General features: G+C 40.2%; 1 protein-coding gene across 1 annotated transcript in view; it reads left to right on the top strand.

The window, feature by feature from the left end:
* Positions 1-18,067, top strand: part of LRIG3 (leucine rich repeats and immunoglobulin like domains 3) — a 201,159-nt gene that overhangs the window by 131,195 nt on the left and 51,897 nt on the right. The window contains exons 7-10 of the mRNA XM_044088274.1: positions 5,133-5,276; positions 5,752-5,895; positions 7,824-7,904; positions 8,870-8,941. Of these exons, the coding sequence (XP_043944209.1) occupies positions 5,133-5,276; positions 5,752-5,895; positions 7,824-7,904; positions 8,870-8,941 (441 nt within the window). The remainder of the gene's footprint in view (positions 1-5,132; positions 5,277-5,751; positions 5,896-7,823; positions 7,905-8,869; positions 8,942-18,067) is intronic.

Here is an 18,067-nt window from a genome sequence, read left to right as displayed (position 1 = left end):
TATCAGAATTTCATCAAAAGTATTGTTCACACAATTTACTTTCTTAAGTGACGTCCACAAAGTGACGTAATAATTGGCTTGACCATTGAAATACTGCACTTCATAAATAATTAAGTCACAAAAAATGAATACAAATCCTGTATCTTAAAAACAAAATATTTGAAGAATTAAATATCAAAATAATTTTTATTTAACAAATACCTATAAAGTTAATAAACATGAAAGTCATAAAATCTTACTTTTCAACTAACATTTGATGTTAACAGTTTCATTAAGTCAACAGTTTCATTAAGCCGTGTTATTTTTATATCTGCTCTTAAAATTTGGTATTCAAGTTCTCTACATCTTAAGTTGTCTAACTTTATAGATATTTGTTAAATAACAGTTGTGTTGATATTTAATGCTCCAAATATTTTGTTTAAGATAAAGGATTTTTACTAATTTTTCATGAATTAATTATTTATGAAGTGTAGTTTGTCATTGTTCAATCCAATTATTATATCACTTTGTGGACATTATTGAAGAAAGTGTTGTATAAACAGTATTTCTGGTGATATTAAAGTAACAAAAGCACTTAAAATCATTTTAGGTGTTGTTGCTGATATTTTAGTTTTTCTTTTTTTGGTGTGTTCCTCAATTTTCTTTAAAACCTGTCCATGTCACTCCTACTTGGATTTATTCAGTATTTTTAACCTTCTTTTACTGCGTGCATTGCTGGATTTTTGTGCTTGTGACTGCTGATTCCTTGCTTGGTAGTGTTACGTAGCACATTGTAACACTTTGTTTTGTTTGATTTGAGCAGAGATTGTATGTGGCTGTGCATTCACTTCCTCATCATCACTGACTACAGCTCCATTAACTCCTCTTTACATTTAGTTGCTTAGGCAATTGTTTCCACTGATTGTTAGGAATGTGAGAGTGGTGGTTATGTTTTATTCCCAAACCATTATAGTATTTTTCCTGCTGGTAATACCACAAGCTCTTTATTATGCAGAGGTTCATAGTGTAATGCTGATGTATAATATGTTCCCTGACGGTAAAAAAATGATATCACATTTTCATTATGACAAAAAAGGGTTTCAGGGTTTTGTATAGTAATAAAAAGTGAAGTCTGTTGGCAGATAAATGTTAGAAATAAAACTATATGTCAGACATCTTTTTTGTTGGTAGTTTGTAAGGAAAATAACATTCTTATATCTTTGTACTGAATATAGCATTTTAATCTAAAAATATTCTGCAGGTATTTAATCCAATGAACTACAGTAAACTTTCAGTTAACCAGAACTCAAGCAACTGGCACTCTCAAGCAAGTGGCAAAAAGAATTGAAGAAATACAGTACAATTTTCATGTGTTGCACTTCCTGTTTTTCCCGCACAGAAACATACCTTACGGTTTTAGAGTTTTAGAAAGGAAGATAGGAATAAATTCCCTCTCTCTTCAACCTGATGAAGTTTGGTGATTACACCAAACGAAAGCGGTTACTTTAATAAAGAGTTCTTGGGGTTTTTATGCTTGTGTTTCCATCACCTGCTGTGTTGTTTGACAAGTCAAACCAAACAAATAGTATAAGGTACAGTATTATTCAGGCCTGTTTTTAATAGCGACTCTCAAACAACCGGAAACTTCAGTTATCCAGCATCTACTAATTTCCATGGGTGCCGGTTAACTGAGAGTTTACTGTGCATTAAATATAATGGAATGGGTTGTATGCCATTGTTGAAATGGATTACATTGAAGAACTTTGTTATTTATAGTTCAGCCACTTAAGTTCCAGAGAAGTAAATATTATTTACAGTATAATAAAACAAATACTTTAAATTATCCAAGACTCAAAAATTCAGGGGTATAGAAAAAATAAGTGATGAGAGTTTCCTGAAAGCTGCAATGGAATGAAGTTAAAGGCATACCTGAAGTGTTGATATATAAATTTAAACATTAAAAATAACACGTGGAAGGTTTTCCCCCAAAAGGAACTTTTTTGCCCAGCAGTAGAACAACACAGGCCAACCATTGATGGTCTGAAGCCCAGAGAAGAGCACTGTCTTTGGTGGCAGGAGACCTCTAAAGTGTTTGGTGCCCAGTCCTGTCTTTGTAGTCAGCTCGGCTCAAGCTGACTTAACAGTTTGGACACATGAAAGGTGCCCTGAAGCTTTGGAATCTGGCCTACTGTTATATCCTATGCAGGATATATAACCCATATAGGTTAGGCTACAGCAGCAGTGATCATTTGAACATGTTCTGTTACAGTAAGTTTACTTACACACCTGTACTTTTTGACTGAATGTGTTCCAGACAGGAAAAGACTTGTAAGTTCATTAGTTATGCTGCTCACCATTATTGCCTAGACCTTCTAGCTATCACTTTACTTGCCTTAAGACAAAAGCTATTGCCCCAGCTCAATAGTTGAGTACCAGAAATGTACGTAAATGGTCTGCATGTATCCTCTTACATAGTTAGTTTCAGTTGTCATTCTTGGAGCTAAGATAACGTATCTTCAGCTGCTCTGTCTATCCTTTCAACCCAGTATTTTCATCAAGCATTGAGTTCCCAACTCTGGATGTTGTCTTACTTGCAGCAGAGATTGATTGCATCTTCCAGGCAGTGGCCTTGCCTTTTATTTTTCTTTTGTTTTTGACACTGAAGGCTTACTTCCTTTGTCAAGCACACTTTCTTCTTCCTTCTTTTTCTGTGCATATGGTAAAGACTGTGACTGACAGATTTGCAGTCATCTACAGCGGGGATGGTTGCCATCCTATGACATTACCCAAGTAACTGATAAGTATGCGGAACAGCAGTAGGTTGTCCCTCTTCAGTCTAGATTTGAAACTGTCACTACATGCTGTCGGACTTTTCTGCAGGAAGATTTCTCTTTTTGCCCTCTAGTGTGCACAGCAGGCTTCTTTGTCCTTGTAAATTTGTAACTTATGTTTAATTGTTAAAAAGGATGGACCCCTGACCAGCAGTATACTTTTTAATTATGATGCAGTTGTTCATTTGTGATCTACCATGGGGGTCTGCACCATCCAAATTATTCTTTTTTTTCATACGGTTAACCATATTCGTTACCTACTAACCACCTACTATTGGATTCCTCCTTTAATTTGCTCTCATCTCATTGGTGTCATGCCTCTAGTATCTTGAAGCTGTTTTCGCTTTCGTGTTTGGAAACTGTAACCATGTGTAGTATCCCAAAGACTATGGGAATGCATTTACTTGACAGGGATTAACCCCAGTCTGTGCTGCTCTTGTTCATATTTTTTTAGTTGTTGGAGTAACAAATTTCATACAAAAACTCTAACTACCTGATTCATACAAAAACTCTAACTACCTGATTAAACTGAAATGCATTTTCTAAAAAGTGATCATTTGTTTACTTTCAAAAGATAGAGTTTTTTATTTTAGAACTTGTCAGCTGATATTACCTTCATTTGCCTTCCATGGCCTATAACCTACTGTGATTTAATGTATTAGCCTGTTCCAAGTATCAGATGTCCCTGTTAGGGTGGAACACAGGTATAAGAAGCATTTAATGAACTTTTTTTTAAATTAAACTCTGTTGTAGTGGTGAAGGTGTGTTACAATATTACAGAGTTTGCTCATACTCTTTTTTGGGAGTAGGTGAATGGGGGTGTGTGGCTTTTATTGGCTTGTTAAGTCAAGTAAGTTTTACTATTGCTGTCGATGATGCAGCCTTTGGAAAGGCTTTGTCAGTCTAAGGAGTTGTGAAAAGATGCAGAGAATAATAGAAAGCCCTCACTAAAGTAAGGATTTTTCCATGGTTAGGTATATTTAGTTTTACTAACTCTGTGCTGAGCTTGCCTGAAGTATATAATTTCACTGCATACTTTGCCTTCCATGCCTCTTATCTTTCCACTTCTGTAATGTGGCCAATGTGGAAAGAAAACTGACCTGAAAGAGATGGCTTTCAGTCAGCCATGTAGGATTTTGTGCCCATGTCTGCATCTTTCCCCTCCATGAACACCTGAGAGTGAGGAATGCACTTTTTCCCAGCAACCTGAAGGTCTGGCTTTTTCCCCCAAAGACCAGGGATACCCAAGTTTCATAACTGCGCTACAGTTTTCTCCAGGCTGAGCATTTGCACTCACCTGCAGTGGCATCATTCCAAATGAGAGCTGCATAGATGTTTAACTTCATCCCTTTCTGTGAATTTTTTTTAGAGTAGGAGAAAAGCATGTGGTTGACCTGAAAAACAGCTTTGCCACAAAATCATTTACAAGATATTTTGATATGCTTGCCACCCCCATCCCCCCACAAAAAAAGACTGCATTTTTTTTTTTTTTTTTTTTTTTTTTACGGATTGGTCCCCTTGGCGTGCCTATTTTTGATACTGTCATCTTGTCTTCAGCAGCCCCATCAGATACACATCTATTTTTTTTTTCTAATTTGAAAAATCCTTTCTTTGTTCCACATTGCTCCCTTGACCTTTCATGAGAAACAGTTTGCATCTTTTTTTTGTATCTTATGAAACCATGAAAATGATTTTCTTTGACATCTGTTACTTTGCTTGCTGTTTTTTTTTCACGTTTCCCTTAAAGTGTCTTCCTCTTCTAACAAAGATCTGCTTCAGGGAAATGTTAGGATGTGGATGTACATTGGAACTGAAAGGGAATAGTTCTTTTTGTTGTATTTCATCTTTGATTCCATCTTTGTATTGTAACTCAGGACAGCTGAGCATTGAGAATTGTCATTTGCACATAGTAGCATCTCAGCTGGTCCCAGTAGTTTATAGTTGTCCAGTTGCATTGTCTTCTGTAGGTCATTTCCCATAATCTGTCACCCCCCTCAAAGGCTGTTAAGCTTCATCTGTCGGCTCTCTGTGTTTGTAGGCCATTGCTTTATTTGTGATGATGATGAGTGTAAAAAATGTCTGATAGTTAAAGATGCACTTTTTGTCAGTGCTAACCAGAAGAATTGCCGAGTATGTAACAAACCCCTGCAAGGTGATCTGTTTTACTGCTTGGCCATCCTGCCAGTTGGCAGTGTGTGTTAATTTCAAGTGGTTCACAATGGCTGCTAAAAATAGTCTTGTACAAAATAAGTTTGCATGTTAATGTGAGTGCATTTAAATGTGTCCCTGAACTCCTGTTGTCCTTGTTCACCTATGTAACAGGCAGCTGGATTACAACAACCTTACTGAAGTAACCAAAGGATGGCTCTATGGTTTATTGATGTTACAGCGGCTTCATCTCAGCCAGAATGCTATCAACAAGATCAGTCCCGATGCCTGGGAATTCTGCCAGAAACTGCGTGAGCTGTAAGTTACTTTTATTCTGTTCCAGCTCACTGTGTGAGAGCTCATGCCAGAACATGAGCCATGAGCCACTGCTCTCTGCTTAACATTCTTTTTTTATAGCAAAGTTGTCAAGGTGACAATAACAGGTCTTCAGTGTGTAAGACCAACATTTTTTTGTGAGAAACATTGAAATGTACATTAACTTCTTTAGTACTTCCTTGTAGTTTCACTAATGCTTTTTTTTACATAACAGTTTCTAAATAAATGATGGTATATTTTTTTTGTAATTTGTTAGTACCAGGATACAATGACCCACAATTTGAACAGCAGCCAAAGTGTAGTGAGACTCCACCACCACCTTTAAGCTTCTTTTTTAATACTACAAAGGGATGATAATGAGTGCAGAAGACTCTTAAGGCAGTTTGTGTTTGAAGTCACTCAGATCTTCGATTTGCCCTAAAAATGCATATTTACTTTTGTCTGTTTCAATTCATAGGGACTTGACCTTTAACCAGCTGGCTCGATTAGACGAGTCGAGCTTCATGGGACTTGGCTTACTTGATGAGCTACAGATTGGAAATAATAAAGTAAGCTATATTGCTGATGGTGCTTTCCGTGGGCTCTCCAGTTTACACATGTTGTAAGTAAAGCTTGTTTTTACTGCTTAACTGTACCTCCCTCTGGTCATTAGTTTTCCTAAACCTCATTTTCAAAGTTTGCTTAAAATGTTGATGCATTACTGTAAAAATGGCTAGGTTATTCTACTGTTTAAGAATTATCATAAGAAACATGACACAAATGCTCTTCTGTCCAAACCTAATGGCTTGTTTATTATGAGGCAGATATTGTACTTTTTTTTTGTTTTTTTTTCATAACGCCGTACGTATTGTATCATTGTATAGTTTTTTCCGTAGGAAGTAGAAAATAGTAAAAACAGAATACTTACTACCAACGCCATCTTTGTTTTGTCTTTAATATGGCTTGCTTCAGTTAAGATATGTACTGTATACCTATTACATGCCCTTACCTTGGGAACTTTGTCTTTGTTGGGCTATTTTCAGTAGTTCTGTTTGTGTATATAGTATTATGTTACGTTGAACCTCTCTATGGTCATTTTTAACAAAATTTGCCATTTGGACAGGATTGTGACCAAAAAGGGTCTTTGTACAAGAGCATTCAAATGGTTAGCAAACTTTAAAAAAGCTCATAGTTGCATAATACTTCTTAGGTATTCTTTTCAGTAAAATAAACTGTGTCTTGTGTTTGTTCAGAGAGTCTTTGCTTAATTGCTTTTGTTCTGATAATGTACTGTGATTTAGGTCCACAATCTCTGAGTTAGGAGCCATGTGTTTAAAATTTACAGTTAATCAAGTTCAGTCTCTGTATTGTGCATTAGATTCTTTCATTTTGTATCCCTTTCTAAGTTAAGATTTCATTTAAATGTCATGTTATTAGTTTACCTCTCATTTCTGTCTCCTAGTGCATTTCTTGTCAAGGGAGACAAAAGTTAACAAAAGTAATAAAATAAATCAGCAAAGCCAAAGAACAGGCTGAGTAAACATAAAAGTGGCAAGTGAAGCTTAATTAAATGGCATTGTTGTGCAGGTTACAGGGGTCTTAAGTGGGTGTAAAATCTGAGCAGGCCTATTCATATGTTTGCAAAGGTCAGGGAAGGGCAGATGTGGAGCTGAGGGCGGATGGAGATTACCAAGGCCCCAGGTCATTCAGCTTTAACCAGCCATGCAGAAAAGGAAACTAATAGTTTTGAAGGATGAAAAGTATAGTTGAACATGTTGATGGATTGAAATTCAGGTCAACATAGTTGCTTACAGGCTTTTGGATCCCCTTCATAAGGATTTGTTTTCACACTGGTAAGGTGGGGTGAATCATTTCCTAGTGCTGCCAATTTAAATGTACATTTATTTTCTGAGGCACCTTTTCATAAATTAGTTTTACAGTACAGAATTGGTGCATAATGCATATGTGTGAAGTTCTAAGTAATTCAGTGAGGAGTACTACTTTGTGTCACATGACTTCAGGTAGGCAGCAGACTTACTACTTAAGTTTAAAAACCAAAGGGAACTTTTCTTTGCATTTCCATTTATTGAGTTTAGTGTCTACAGAAACAAGTGCATCCCTGAATTGCTGTCTTATGGTATGATATGCGTTTTGGTAAAACAAATTGTATTGTATAATGCTTCAGGTGCAGAGTTAATTTCTCCCGATATTGGTAGAATGGTGTTAAAAGTATGCTATAGTACCTGGTTCATCATAGTCCAGAAATAAAAAAAAAAAAAAAAAACTTCAGCAAGTAATGTTGTAGAGGATTGTTAGGACAGTAGTTGGGAATTATTAAAATACTGCTTGTGAGGTTATGGAAACAGTACTTCAGAAACTAATTTACTGTAAAAAAAAAAAAAAAAAATGTTAGGAGTAGAATTTGATAATCAGAGTGTTTGACTTGCAGAGTAAAGTATGAAAATTGCTGCATTGCTGTCTTTGTGTTCATGTTGTTATGATACTTGAAGCTTTATTTTCTTTTTACCTTCTTACCACCTCCTCCCCCAGGGATCTAAAAAACAATGACATTTCGTGGACCATTGAAGATATGAATGGTGCTTTCACAGGACTTGACAGACTGCAGACACTGTAAGTAATTACAGCGTGTTTGATGGTATGATTTTGAAGGCTGAAGCTTTGAACTGCTGTCAGATTCATAGCTACAGACCTGGGTTTGTTTCTTTCAGTTTCCATTTGCATACTGTGTAACTCGAGCAGATTACTTAAACCGTGCTTGAAGGTCACTCCTTGCAAAGGCACTAGTGCCTGAATGGCTAGCCCAGTTGAGAAATAAATAAAACAAAAGACTGAAAACGTTTTCTTGGATGAACCTAAACTGCTAGTCCCGATCAGGTTGATGGATAATGTTTAAATGATTGGATTCCCTAAGTTACTTTTCAGTTAGTTGTCTTTGCAATGAATGCAGTTTACTTTATTTCTGACAAAATCTCCAAATCATGCACATACCATGGTGTGGTCCTTGATTGACAAATCCAGTACTTCTTGAGTAAAACCACCAGTTAAAAATTACTGCCACATGGAATTTAGAAAAAAAACAATGAGAAGGGCCACAGCTTGTGTTAAGTAATAACTTTTAAGTTTCTTTTCATGGACTAATGGACAAAGCTCTAATTCTGGTATTCTGTGCATTTTTAAATGTGTTCCTTTGGCCCTGGTTTAGGGCTGAAAAGTATCTTTTGACCATCCCACCTACCAAATTAACAAAATGTATCACATATGTTGGTCTGGTGCTAATTTGTTAACTAAGGAGAGCGTACTGCTTTGCTGAAGTTAAATAGCTGATACTGAGTATGTTTACCTGTAGGAAATGCTAGTCAGAAATGCATACGATTACCTGTAGGAAATGCTAGTCAGAAATGCATACGATTACCTGTAAAAAATGCTAGTCAGAAATGCATACGATTACCTGTTGGAAATGCTAGTCAGTTCTGTCAGTTACAAGTACTTGTTTGCATACTGCTTAGTAATTAAAGCAAGTGTTTGATGTCTGTTTTTTGCTGACAATCCTGTGGTTTCTTTTTTTATATTTTCAGTGTGCTTCAGGGAAACAGAATAAGGTCCATCACAAAAAAGGCTTTTTCTGGATTAGATGCACTTCAGCACCTGTAAGTATGACTATAGTGTGCAGCTGGGGAATTTCAGCAGTATAAGTAATTTGTTTTTACAGTAACAGATATTGTGTGTAGTTGCAGCAGGTCACTGAAGTACAAATTGAGATAATGAACTTATGACTGCATATGCCATCTCATTTGTCAGATACTGAAAGTATGACTGATCTGAGTTCAACAATGTGATATTGGGGTTGCATGTTCTCTCCCACTGTAGACTATGTTGTCATACTCCATCTCCATATGTACAGCTCTTCCCTGAGACCATCATTTCTTTTTTGTGAAGCTCTGTCAGCTTAGATTTCAAGTCTGATCATCATCAATGAAAACTTTCCAGATTTTCTATCTGACTTGACACACACTCATTTGCCCTCTGTCAAACTGAGAGGCAAAACCTGCAGCGGTACTGACTTTTTGTCTTACAGTGGGGGACATGAAACATTGATGTACATACCAGCAGTTCAGCGCTGCCCCCCCCCCCAACATCAAGTTGAGAAATGTCAGGCCTGCTATTTATACCAGTTGAATGGAAGCAGTTGAATGTATTGCAGGGATTGGTTGAAAGTTCATTTACACAGCCCCATGCTAAAGTCAGACCTCCATCATAGACTATTAAAGCATGGAAGGTAGGCTCAACCTTAACCCTTATTGATAAAACGACCTGAGTCAATTAAATGCCAGTCTTCTCCTAAGTGGGGTCTTGTGCCCATGCCATTCTCCACATTGGTAGATGATGGGGGGGGGCAGGGCCTAGATGAGGCCTGCTTGTGGTTTGCATTAAGAGAGCTGCATCCCATGGTCTAGGCAACCCTTAGCTGCAAGTTGATCAGCCAGAGATTGAACCTAAGAAGACTAGTCCCAGGGAGCTGTGTCTGGAGTCATCTTATCATGACAGTGAGGTACTTGGACTAAGGCCTTGCTTGTTTTGGTCATCTGCCTTGCCCAACAGGTAGTGTAAGCCAAGGCTCAAAAGGGGAGCTTGCATGATGGTTCTGCACAAGGACTGGCTGCTTAATGCCCTAGACACCAAGCAGATGATTGATGCCTGGTGAGAGTTTGAGTCACAGGTATAGGGACCACCCGTTACTAGAAGAAGCATGGCCTTCTCTTTCATGTGTGTTGCCTTTTGTGTAGGCACATTCCATGGTACTGGTTTCTTTTTGTATAACACTATTGTGTGAATGTCTTGTGCTTCACTTGAAAGAGACAACAGTCATGTTAATCCATATCTGATTTTTTTACTAGGATTGTGTGTTCCTTACTAAAAAGCCGTATTCCCACCCAGAACTGGTTTCTGAACTCTGCTTGAATAAGTTCATTCATTTCCATAATGTTCTTCATGTTTCTCTGTTGCAGTCCTGACTTGTGGGATTTCCTGCTGTGGAAGCCCTTGGCCAGCCCAACTACCAGAGTAAAACTCTCCCTCCTCCTAATGCTGGTGGATGCTCTACCACGACATCAGTATTCTTGGGTATGAAGTGACCAGCCAATTCCATGACATCAGTCTTTTTTTGCCGTTGGAGCCCGAAGCAATGTTTTTAGTTCATTGGTCATTTGGCACCGGAGAGAGAGGTCTTATAAAGCTAAGTACCCCATTGGGGAACTCTTTTTCTTGCTTTAACTCATGTCAGATAAAGTTAACAATTGTCTCCATTGTGGTAAGCAAGGCCTGCTCCAAGACTTTCATACTTTGTGTGTCAGCTGTGTAGGCCTGGATCATGACGTCCCTAGTTGCTGTTTTTGCACCCATTATCAAGCCTAGGGTCTATATCTTAGCTAGTCATCTTAGTCTGCAGTCTTCTTCACATTGTTCGATTCCATCCTCCAGTCGTCCTGAGGTTGAGCTCCATAAGTATAAGAAGGACAGGGAAAAAAGACTCAATACTAGGGCGTCGGACAACAAACATTCACCATCTGCCAGTCCCCCAAGGCTTGTTACCATTGAGGAAGACGAGTCACTTTCGTAGCCCCCTTCTGCGACTGTAAGGGTCCTGACAGAGCCCTGTGCCACCAACAAGAGTCCAACTTGCTGTCGTGTCCCTCAACTTCTACTTAGGCTTGACTATCAGTTTGTTGGTCAGGTCCAGAGTCACTCAGCAGACCTTGGCTTCCAATGAATGGTCTTGCACTGGCGATGTTCCTTCAAGGCATCAGCCTGCATCGGTTCTGCCTTACAAAAGAGACCGACATCAGGATAGCAGACATACCTAGGCCCAAAGCCAAAGCTTCTTCCAAGAAGTTCTACCTCAGGCCCTATGTAAGGCCTACCAGCTCCTACTCAGCAGGTTATCAGTAAGACCCGATCAGGTTGTCTGAGGACCTTGTCTTCTTAGTCATAGCTAGGCAACCTCCTTTGGAGCTTTCCCAAGAGAAAATAAAGAGGGATCTTACTGCTGAAGTCTTCTCTGAACCTTCTGATTCTGATGAGGATTCTGACCAGGAGGAGTCTGGATCCTTCCTCGCTTCCTTTGAAGATTCAGATTCTGAGGAGAATCTGCCTTCAGCTTCACCTCCTGAAGAGATCACTGTAGGGGAAACACCCCATTCCATGAGGGAATATTTCCAGTGGGAGGACTGGAGTACCCACAGTCTAAAAAGAGGGTTAGGGAGTTCCTTGACCTCTCAGAATCAAACTTTTGGCTATTCCTCTTGTATTGGAGGTGGTAGTAATGTTTTTTCTTCCCTAGGGAAAAGAAAGATGGATTTTACCCCTGAAGTTTCTTTGAACCTCCTGATTCAGATGAGGATTCTGACCACGAGGAGTCCTGTCTTTGAGGAGGGACCCTTCCTTACTGCCTTTGAAGATTCAGATTCTGAGGAGAATCTGCCTTCAGCTTTACCTCCTGAAGACATAACTTTGTGGGAAATACTCCTTGCCATGAGGGAATATTTCCAGTGGGAGGCACAGGAGTACCCATAGTCTAAAAAGAGGGTTAAGGAGTTCCTTGACCTCCCAGAGCACAAATTTTTGGCTACTCCTCCCATACTGCAGATGGTAGAGGATGTTTTTATGGACTCTTCCCTGAACCCAGACTGTCCACCTCCAGCCCTTCGAAAATCAGAGAGGTTTTACAGGGTGCTAGACTCGCATAAATACCTCTTCAAAAACATCTCTGCTGGCCCAGAGATTGTCATTCCAAGTCCCAAGGCTGCAAGAGCCAGCTCTTCTAAGAACCCTCTCCCTACTGACAAAGAAAGCAGGGCCCCTTGATAGGCTTGGCAAAAAATCTACACTTCTGATACCCTAGCCATTAGGGTCCTTAACTGACAGTTTCATATGATAAAATACCAACAAAGCATTTTAGATAAAATGAAGCAAAAGATATCCTCCCTGGAGGTTAAGAACATTGCTAAGAAATTGTTGGACCTTTGCCATTCCAGCTCCCAGGTGGCTAGACATTCATTACAGTGCAGGTATGATGCTGTGGAGGCTTCTAGCTCAGCTGCTGTATCTGGCTCAGTTGCATACCTCTCAACTGTACAGATTTTTGCAGAATGTCCAGATTTTTGGCTCATATTTTTGGTCAGTTCCTCATAAAGTCTGTGTTTTTTTGACAAATTACTGTGATCTGAGGACTGAAGTCACTAAATAATGATATACATTTGAGTTTCATACTTCAAATCCTTCAGAAAATGTATATTAAAACAAATCATGTTACTCTAGAACTTTCTAAGCTTATAAGAGTAATATTTAAAATATGTCCCAATTTTTGGGCCTTTGTCCCCCATTTTGTCAGTCTTTGTCCAGATTTCTTGCACTGAGAGGTTGAGAGGTACAATTAGAAGGTATGCTTGGCTTAGGGGACAGTCTCTACCAGACCATGTCAAATCCAAACTTCTAGATGTACCCATGGATAAGGACTTCCTTTTTGGGCCAAAGGCTGAAGTTGTGCTAAAAAAGATGGAAGATAAAGCAAAATCTATGCAAAATCTATGCAAACTCTCAAGGACTTCCAAGTTCAGCCTCTTAGATTTAGTAGGAATTTTCCTACTAAACATTGGTCCTTCCCTCACAATCAAAAGGCGGTCAGAGGAAGTCTTGGAGGGAAAGGACTCAAAGGCAACAGCAACCACAAAGGCCCAGACAGTGATCCTCAGGAACGCCCAGGCAGGGGAGTTCTAGGCCACAGGGCTCTGGCAGATAGCAGCAATGACTCTCCTTGTCCCTTACCCACCCTCTCCAGAAGAAATAGGAAGAAGACTAGTAGTAAGGCTCTCCCTGTTCAAAGAAAACTGGTGCCTCATCACGTCAGACAATTGGGTTCTGAAAGTTATCTCGGATGGTTACAAGCTCACTTTCATAGTGCCATTAAGATACTCAGGTTACCTGGATGTGCCACAAAATAAAAGAGCATAGGGCCTTTCTCAAAGTTTCTGCTCACAAGGCTCAGTGGAACCAGTACCAGGTCATCAAATAGGGAAAGGGTTCTACTGCAGGCTATTCCTGGTTCCCAGAAAGGAATGTCACCCAATTATAGACCTGTCACATCAGTCAATCCCTGCTGGTACCAAAATTCAAAATGTTGATGCTTCAAAATCTTCTTCCCATGATAGCCCGTCAGGCCTTAATGGTCACCTTAGACCTAAAAGATGCTTACTAGCACATTCCTATAGAGGAATCTTGCAGAGGTTTTCTTCGCTTCAGAGTAGGTACCAGTCACTTTCAATTCTCTGCACTGCCCTTAGGCTTGTCTGTTGCAAGTCTTCACAAAGTGTTTAGCTTCTGTGATCACCTTCTGCAAAACAAGAGGGCTCCAAATTTACCTCATCTGGGTGACTGCCTCATTCAAGCCATGAGTCAGTCAAGGCTCTTCAAGGATCTGGCCTTCACTCAGACCCTGCTTTACCTCCTTGGGGTTCACCATAAATCTTTGCAAATCCATCACAGACCCATCCACCAGAATAGGTTTTCTGGGGACTCTTCTGGATTACTCCCTTCAAAAGGCCTTCCTCCCTCCAGTAAAGGTCTTCTCCTTGACTCAATACGTCCAAAACATTCTGCAATGACAATGCATCTCCATCAGGGAATTCCTGATAGCATTAGGCTACATGGTATCTTGTATCCTTATGATTCCTTTGGCTAGGCTACACATGAGAAAGCCCCAGTGGTACCTCATGAATCTGTGATGCCAGCACTCACAGTCCCTTGAGACAGAAATGCAGCTGATCCCTTGCCTCAAGGAGGAATTTGCATGGTGGACACTGGCATGTGCCCAGAACCTGGGTCTCCCCTTCAAGTTCTCCCCTCAGGGCCAAACATTAACCACAGATGCTTCAGAGAATGCCTAGGGGGAGGGTGCTCATTTCCAACATCTTCAGTCCCAGGACAGATGTGAAGATCAGTTCAGGCTCATGCTCATAAATTGGAAAGAACTGATGGCAGTGCAGATGGGCTGAGTAGCTTTCAGAGATCTGTGGAAGCCAGGGGTCCTGCTTGTCAAAACAGGCAACAATGCAGTCGTGTGGTACATAAACAAGGATGGATGCACTTTTACACTCTTTGTTGACTAGCAGTGCAGGTGCAGGAACTCACTCTCCGGGGTTGCACCTCATGACACAGTACATCCCAGGGACTCAAAACACTCTAGCAGATAATCTCCACAGGAACTTGATGGATCCCCCGAAGTTGCATCTGCATTGGGAAACATTTCTCACCATAGTCCAGAAGTGGAGATTCCCCACAGATAGACCTCTTTGCCACTAAAGAAAATGCCCAACTGAAAAGATTCTGTTCCAGGGGAAAGCTACCCAAAGCCTGGGAGACGGATGCTTTCTCCATCCTTTGGAGCCACCTGTTCCTGTATGCATTTCCTCCCCTGCCTTTTCTTCCAAGGATCCTCCTAAAAATCAGAAAGAAGGCCCAAGGGTCATCCTGATAGCCCAGGCAGCACTGGTATCTCCTGCAACTAAGTTTAACCAGTGAAAGTCAGTAGTAGTTGCCTCAGAGAGTGGACCTTCTCACCCAGAACAAGAGGAGGTTTGTGCATCCCAACCTACAGACCCTCAAACTCTCAGCCTGGATAATTCACCAAAATCCTACTCTGAGAACACCATAAGCAGACAAGTTCAAAACATGCATAAAGAGACTAGAAGGCCTAGTACTAGGAAATCATACTCAGACAAGTGGACAAGATTCTCCATTTGTTGTCATCTGCATGGTGTCAATTCTAACTCAGCCAGTATCTCTGCCATTTTAGATTACCTGGCTACCCTGGTGGACAGAGGCCTATCCTTTTCTTCCATTAAGATTCGCACCTCTGCCATTTCAGCCCACATCCTTACTCTTCCTTCTCTCTTTTCCCACACCCTGCTGAAGCAATTCCTTAGGGGAGTGGTTCACATTAGACCTCCCAGGAGACAACCCACACCTCCATGGGACTTCAGTTTTGTTCTAGAAAAATTTATGTTACTCCACCTTTGAACTGGCAGCATCTGCTGATTTAAAATTCTTAGCCAGCAAAAGGGCAGTCTTCCAGGTTATCACCCCAGATAGGAAGGTCTCTGAGCTGCAAGCTGTCATGGCAGTGGAAGCATTTCTCATATTCCACCTAGATAGAATATCACTCAGGACTAATTCATCCTTTATGCCCAAGGTGGTCACAGACACATCCTTGAGTCAAGCCATACACTTGCCCGCCTTCTTCCCCAAGCCTCAGAAACAGGGGGAAAGAATCATTCACTCCTTGGATGTGCACAGACAGTTTCACTACTATCTCTTGGCAGAACTAAATATTTTGGAAAATCAGACCAACTCTTGATGTCTTTTGCCATTTGCTCTGAGGGGAAACCAGTCTCCAAACAGACCATCTCCAAGTGTATCTCCCACTTTATTTCCTTTTGTTACTGCCATCATGGCAAAAAGCCTCCAGAAACTGTAAAGACTCACTCCACTAGGGCTACTTCTATCTCTGGTGCCTTCCTGAAAGGAGTACCTACCAGACATTTTGGAAGCTGCTACCTGGTCATCTGTGCATACCCTTACCAATAACTATCACTTATCTGCCTTCTCCAAGTCTAGAGCAGAATTTGCCACTGCCATCTTGTAGGGCATCCTCTCTTCTCTTTAATCTACCTTTCACCCTCACCTTAGCTTTGGGAATCATCCCACAAGTCAGGACTGCAACAGTACAGTTGTGTACACTTACCATAAATGTAGATGTTCATGTATATTCACTGTTGCAGCCTTGTTTCCCTCCATCCTTCCCTCTTTTGCCTACAGTAGTAGTCTGCTTCTATTTTCTTCACTGTCCAGAGGACCCCCTGGGTGTTTACCCTGCAGGCCCCTTTTCAGTCTTGTACCTTACTTATAGTTCTTCCTGGAGGCGCTCATCTTCTAAGGAGCAAGAAAAAAAACTGATGTCATGTCTCATTGTGGGATTTTCTTACCACAATGGAGACAATTGTTACCCTTATCTGACATGAGTTAAAGCAAGAAAAAGAGCTTCCCAAAGGGGTACTAGCTTTAGATGACTTCTCTCTGGTACGGAACAACCAACGCCCTGAAACACTGCTTCAGGCTCCAACTGTAAGAAAAGACTGAAGTCATGGCGTCGGCTGGCTGCCTTTAATGGTATTCATGCCGGCCAAGAGCTTTCCTGCAGGAAATCCCACAGTGCAGGACTGCAACAGTGAATACACTCTAATGTCTATGCTTATGGTAAGTGTATACAACTTTACTTTCTGCCTTCCAGTGCAGAAACCATGGATAAAGAGCCCTCCGCACTGTGGATGTGCAATAGCTGCTCTGATTTTACCCAACTAACAGCAGACACATGACTGTCATATGATGATCCCTTGAAAGATACAACAGTCCCATTACTCCATATCTGATCTTTCATAAAGATGGTTTGTCTCTTAGTAAAAACCCATATTCCCTCACACTACAGGTATCTGAACTCTCCTTGAATAAGTCCATTTATCTTCATGCTCTGTTTGCTAGTACAGAAGCCATGGCTAAAAAAAAGCATATCCCCCTGTGAATGAGCAGTAGCAACTCTGGTTTTACTTAAAGTGGATGAAAGACTGTAGGAAGACCAGAACAACTTATTCGTCTCCTTATTTTCAGGAAAGAAAGGGTTCACAGTGCCAAACGAACCATTTTGAAGTGGAGTGTCAGGTGCATAATCTGTTGCCTTCTGGCAGTTATTAACAGCTTGGATAATGCTGAGTTCAGAAGCCACTTCAAAATGGATGTGCTTTCTCTAATTATTTGCTTCAAAAATGTCTCCATTGCTCATGCTCTGCCTGCACCACAGCCATATTGATGTCTTTGCATAATTTCAGTATGCATTATTATCTTGACCATAACTAACTGTAATACCTCTGTATTTCAAGACTGTATTCCGATTCTTTGTTCTTAGTCTATCCTGTCTTCCTTCTACCTGCTGGTTTGTTCCTTTGAATGCAGCCTAGTTGAGGAACCATCATGGGGGCTCATAGATGTTCAGTTTAGCAGATACAGTCTGTCTCTGTAAGTTGATATATGAGGGTTGTGCTTGGATGTCTCATCCATCCAGCCTTCACTCTTGGAGTCTGGTATAAGTCAGGGGACTACATATCTGTATGTTACTTAGCAGTCTGTGTTTATGCTCTTCTTTGCTGTTCCTTGAAATGCAGTGAATGTGCTTGTTAGTGATTGGAGCTGAACTGGCAGGCTTCGAGGCTAGGAGTACTTGTGTAGTCAGTAAGTGATGTCATTGTATACTTTTGCACTTGCCAGCATGAGCATGGATCATCCAGGAAAAATTCAGCTTTGTACTGGAGTGGAGGATAAACCCAGTCAAAAGACACAGTAAGGAAGGTTTCATACTTCGATGTGTAAAACAAGAAAGCATCTGTTGCTTACGTTACATGATGACATTGTGAATTGTTTCTAGATATAGAACTTTTTTCTGTAGTTTTCATGACAGTAAGGGTGATGTGTGCATGTTTTCATTGAGTTAAAAAATTTGTTTTTCTATTCATAGTGAATAAATTATGACAACATATTGTATTAGGTAAAAAAGCTGTCCATATTTTATCCGGTTACCTGACAACCTTTGATTTACTGTTAAGCTGAAAGTAGCAAAGGTTAATCTTTTCAAAACAAATTGAAACTGTGGCTTCCTGGTGTTTGTCACAAAC

Source organism: Protopterus annectens, chromosome 11.part0 (genome assembly GCF_019279795.1).
Source record: "Protopterus annectens isolate FY-2018-M chromosome 11.part0, PAN1.0, whole genome shotgun sequence".
NCBI lineage: Eukaryota > Metazoa > Chordata > Ceratodontiformes > Protopteridae > Protopterus > Protopterus annectens.
The sequence above is the reverse complement of the archived record's forward strand: the minus strand, read 5'-3'. Positions and strand labels throughout refer to the sequence as shown.